Source organism: Hibiscus syriacus, unplaced genomic scaffold (assembly GCF_006381635.1).
Source record: "Hibiscus syriacus cultivar Baekdansim isolate YM2019G1 unplaced genomic scaffold, ASM638163v2 tig00110383_pilon, whole genome shotgun sequence".
NCBI lineage: Eukaryota > Viridiplantae > Streptophyta > Magnoliopsida > Malvales > Malvaceae > Hibiscus > Hibiscus syriacus.
In genome coordinates, this window is record NW_024062714.1 from 1,520,100 (window position 1) to 1,524,820 (window position 4,721).

Consider the following 4,721-nt stretch of genomic DNA (forward strand, 5'->3'; position numbering starts at 1 on the left):
CACGTCTTTATTATTGTGATAGATAAAAGTTTAGGATCTACTTTTGATGATTCAAAATCGGACATATTAGCCCTGAAATTTTTAAATTATTTTTTTGTTTATATATTATATTTTTAAAAATATTTAATTATAACATTTCAAAGATACACTCATTATTAAATGATTAAAGATAATATCTATATGTGCATATTATTGTTCGACCCAACTCGTGTAAAAATATGCATATTTTTTTAGTAAAATTCGTACGATTATTTTCTTTACATTTTAATAATTTTTTTCATTTCTTTCATTTTGATCATGATCTAGAAAACCTTGTATGTCACATAATTAAAGTCGCGTCTTACAAAATATATCTTATGAAAAACGCAATTAATATGACATATTATAAAAAAATATGTTATTTTCTTAAATGATTTTTCTAAATCATACATACATAAATAATATAAAAATATTATTCATATAAATATGTCAGCTTTAAGTTCAAATTCAATTGATTAAGGTATATAATATTATTTATATAAATATTTTTCTTATTAATGCGTTGGCGTATGAATATTTAATATGAATTTGATTAATTTTGATTTAATTTGACTGAGTTAACTTTTTTAAGATCGGATCAAATTAAATTAAACTCGAGTTTAAGATAAATAAATTCAACCCAAAATAATATTATGACTATCTCTTAAATATTTATCACTCTCTATATTATTTTAGAGATATCTAAAATAATTTTAGTTCTATTCCCAAAATGAATTTTGGGTTTTACAAGTAAATAACCCATTGAATGAGACATCTAGTTCCGGATCGAAGGCTGAAATGGCAAAAAGTTGAGTCAAATATTCGTAGGCCAACACTTTCAAGAACTGCCCAACACTGGAGTTTTGAGTTCAGAATAATCAAGGTGCATTTTTTGAAGCAATTACAAGTGAATGAGAATGAATGGCTAAACCAGAGGAGCCAAACGTAATGGAAAACCAGTGCTCCTGTTTTCCAATCTAGTGGTCCCTTCCAATCTCCGCAAACAGCCATTGATTCCAGACATGCAAATATCATAAAGTATTCCCACTTAAAATAATCAATACTGCACTTCTAAACCGACAGCTATACCGCGAATTATACACCAGAAAAACCTAAACCTGGTTTTCACTTAATCCTGCTTTGCAAAACCTCACCAACGATCATATGACTTTCCGAAGACTGGCTGCCTTTTTTTTACTTGCAAACCAGCCCATTGTTAATCAAAACCCACTTTCTATTTACAAAGCCTTACCTCCAAAACCTTAAAAACCCACCAATTTTACTTCATTTTCAATAGTTTCTGATCATCTTTCTCATTTTTGTAAAGTTCCCAACTCTTCCTTTTGTTACAGAAAATTTTTTACTGCATGGAAGACGGTAATAAAATAGGTTCAACAGCTCATCCCAGTTCCTTACATCACCCGGTCCGCGGAGATGCCTCCAGTGGCACCCTGGGGAGCCACCTGGCAAGGCGGCTCGTGGAGATCGGTGTGAAAGACGTGTTCTCAGTTCCTGGTGACTTCAACTTGACTCTCTTGGATCATCTAATAGCAGAACCTGGGCTGAACTTAGTCGGATGCTGCAACGAGCTTAACGCCGGATATGCGGCCGATGGCTATGCGCGTGCTAAGGGCGTGGGAGCCTGCGTCGTGACCTTCACTGTTGGAGGCCTCAGCGTGATTAACGCTATTGCCGGAGCTTACAGTGAGAATTTACCCGTGATCTGCATAGTTGGAGGCCCTAACACTAATGACTACGGGACCAACCGGATCTTGCATCATACTATTGGGTTGCCAGATTTTACCCAAGAACTAAGGTGTTTCCAAGCTGTCACTTGTGCCCAAGTAAGTTAAAAGGAAATCCTTTGTTCACAATCCTAATGAATATATCTTTTTGCAGATTTTTGTATGTATTAGTAGTATTTATGTTTAAATTGGTGGTGATATGATATGACAGGCAGTGGTGAACAACTTGGATGATGCACATGAGCTTCTCGATACTGCAATATCGACAGCTTTGAAGGAAAGGAAGCCCGTTTACATTAGTATCAGCTGTAATTTGCCTGGAATTCCTCACCCAACATTTGCTAGAGAGCCAGTGCCCTTCTTTCTTGCTCCAGTGTAAAGTTTTTCTCTGACTTATTTTTTCCTTACATTGCTTCTTATTCATTTCATAATTTGGTGAGAGTTTTTAGACATGCATGGAACCAAGTTACATGCTTGTGTTCCTGATTCTTTACAATTGTCTGCAGCGTAAGCAATCAATTAGGATTAGAAGCAGCTGTGGAAGCTACTGCTAATTTTCTGAACAAAGCTGTGAAGCCTGTCATTGTGGGTGGACCCAAATTAAGGGTTGCAAAGGCACAAGAAGCCTTTGTAGAGCTTGCAGATGCCTCTGGGTATCCCATTGCTGTAATGCCCTCAGGCAAGGGATTGGTGCCCGAACACCATCCACACTTCATTGGAACATATTGGGGTGCTGTTAGCACCAGCTTTTGTGGGGAAATAGTGGAATCTGCTGATGCCTATGTTTTTGTTGGTCCAATCTTCAATGATTATAGCTCTGTAGGCTACTCTTTGTTGGTCAAGAGGGAGAAAGCAATCATGGTGCAACCCAATCGTGTGGCGATAGGCAATGGTCCTTCTTTTGGTTGGGTTTTCATGGCTGACTTCTTAAGTGCATTGGCAAAGAAACTGAGGAGAAATACTACTGCTGTGGAGAACTACCGACGGATATTTGTCCCTCCAGGCATGCCTTTGAAGCATGGGAATGATGAGCCTCTGAGAGTCAATGTTCTCTTTAAGCACATTCAGGTAGGCACCGAGGTTATAGTTTGCAATTATCCTCTACGATATTGTAGCTTATAATATAGATTTATTGAAGAAATGCGCGTGTGACATTTTCAGCCACATAGGTGCCTTCAATACCTTAATATGAAATAATTTTTATGGTTAGAATGCACACTTCAGTGTGTATGACATGCCTTGTGGCCGTTACTGCTTTTATTTCAGCCTCTAACTATATCTGTAAGAGCATAATGTAAATCATTTAGACTTACCAATGCATAACCAGATGTGGACACTTGATGTGATTCTTGTTTTTTCATTTACCTGATTTGTCTCGTCGTTGGTCGAACTTGTTTAACAGGAGATGCTAAGCGGAGACTCTGCAGTTATTTCTGAAACTGGAGACTCGTGGTTCAACTGTCAGAAGCTCCATCTTCCAGAGAACTGCGGGTAAGCAAGATCATCTCAAAAGGCACATTTCTTGAGTTTTGAACTATAATACTATATGTTAATCTTGCGGTGTCTAAATGTTTATCTTTATTGCTTGAAGTTATGAATTCCAGATGCAGTATGGATCCATTGGTTGGTCAGTTGGTGCCACACTTGGATATGCTCAGGCTGCTAAAGACAAACGTGTCATTGCTTGCATTGGTGACGGCAGTTTCCAGGTGAGCCACATGATTTTCATTTAGAACTTCAATGAAACATTTGAATTAACCCCCCCCCCTCTCTCTATATATATATATTGTATATATTTGGACAGGGTAAAGAATGTGGTAAGTAAATAATATTTTTGTTTCAATAAATTATTCAGGTGACTGCTCAAGATATTTCAACTATGATCCGATGTGGACAAAGAAGCATCATATTTCTCATCAATAACGGAGGTTATACAATTGAAGTTGAGATTCATGACGGGCCTTACAATGTTATCAAGAACTGGAATTACACTGCCCTAGTTGATGCCATCCACAATGGTGAAGGCAAATGCTGGACAACCAAGGTTAGTAAATATCAAAGGATGTTTAGCATAAACTAATGTTGATCAAAAGCTCCCTTTCACATATAATAGTGTCATTTTTCAAATAATTAGATGCATCCACAGTCGGTGCCGAGTTCCTCATTGGCATGCATAGATTAAAGCTTTCTATTGCTAAATGTAGGTGAGGACAGAGGATGAACTAAAAGAAGCCATTGGTACAGCAACCGGAGAAAAGAAAGATTCACTATGTTTCATTGAAGTTTTTGCACACAAAGACGACACCAGCAAAGAGCTGCTGGAATGGGGATCTAGAGTTTCCTCTGCAAACAGCCGGCCTCCAAATCCTCAGTAGTCTGAAATGTTTAGGGAATGGCAAATTGGAAATCACCGTAAGCTTGAATAAATATGGATGGACAGAAATTGCTTGGCCTGTATGACATTTTGTCAATCTTGTTACTTCTTTCTACTTCGTAAATAAACTATTGTGAGACAAAAAGAGCTAAATGATGACAAAATGGTGGATGATTGTGTTGTCTGTTAGAAGCAGACCGAACAGCTCCCATCAATTTAATCTCTACTTTAGAGCATCTTAACAGAGGCCTTTGGCATTGAATATTTGATTATTTGATTGTTTTTCGAAGCACTTTTGTTCTCTTCTGTTACATTATTTTTACTTGTCTAAATCCCCATTAATCTCTCCACCCGCCACCTAATTAAGATCCAAAATTCTAAATTAAATATGAACTATAATTAATACTAGTTAATATTATTTATCATATACTAAGTTGGGTAATAATTATCTTTGTAGTGATTTGATTGTGATAAAACTCTTTTTTTTTAAATATGGTAGAATCTCTATAAATTAATATTCAATAAATTAATAACCTCTTTAAAATAATAATTTTTCTCAATCCCGACTTGAGTTCAATATCTAA

General features: G+C 36.4%; 1 protein-coding gene across 1 annotated transcript; it reads left to right on the plus strand.

Annotated features, from left to right (window-relative positions):
- Positions 1 to 1,292: 1,292 nt before the first annotated feature.
- LOC120121808 (pyruvate decarboxylase 1-like) lies at positions 1,293 to 4,363 on the plus strand. Its single transcript, XM_039141104.1, has 7 exons — positions 1,293 to 1,862; positions 1,975 to 2,138; positions 2,270 to 2,831; positions 3,166 to 3,254; positions 3,355 to 3,472; positions 3,619 to 3,807; positions 3,968 to 4,363. The coding sequence occupies exons 1-7, from the start codon at positions 1,386 to 1,388 to the stop codon at positions 4,136 to 4,138; spliced, it is 1,770 nt and encodes a 589-aa protein (XP_038997035.1). The 5' UTR covers positions 1,293 to 1,385; the 3' UTR covers positions 4,139 to 4,363.
- Positions 4,364 to 4,721: the final 358 nt, after the last annotated feature.

Bases quoted from the DNA above. Each gene is read 5' to 3' on its own strand.
- LOC120121808 (XM_039141104.1), top strand. From the start codon at position 1,386: ATGGAAGACGGTAATAAAATAGGTTCAACAGCTCATCCCAGTTCCTTA. The intron at 2,139-2,269 runs GTAAAGTTTTTC...AATTGTCTGCAG, and splicing joins CCCTTCTTTCTTGCTCCAGT to CGTAAGCAATCAATTAGGAT. The intron at 3,808-3,967 runs GTTAGTAAATAT...TGCTAAATGTAG, and splicing joins GCAAATGCTGGACAACCAAG to GTGAGGACAGAGGATGAACT.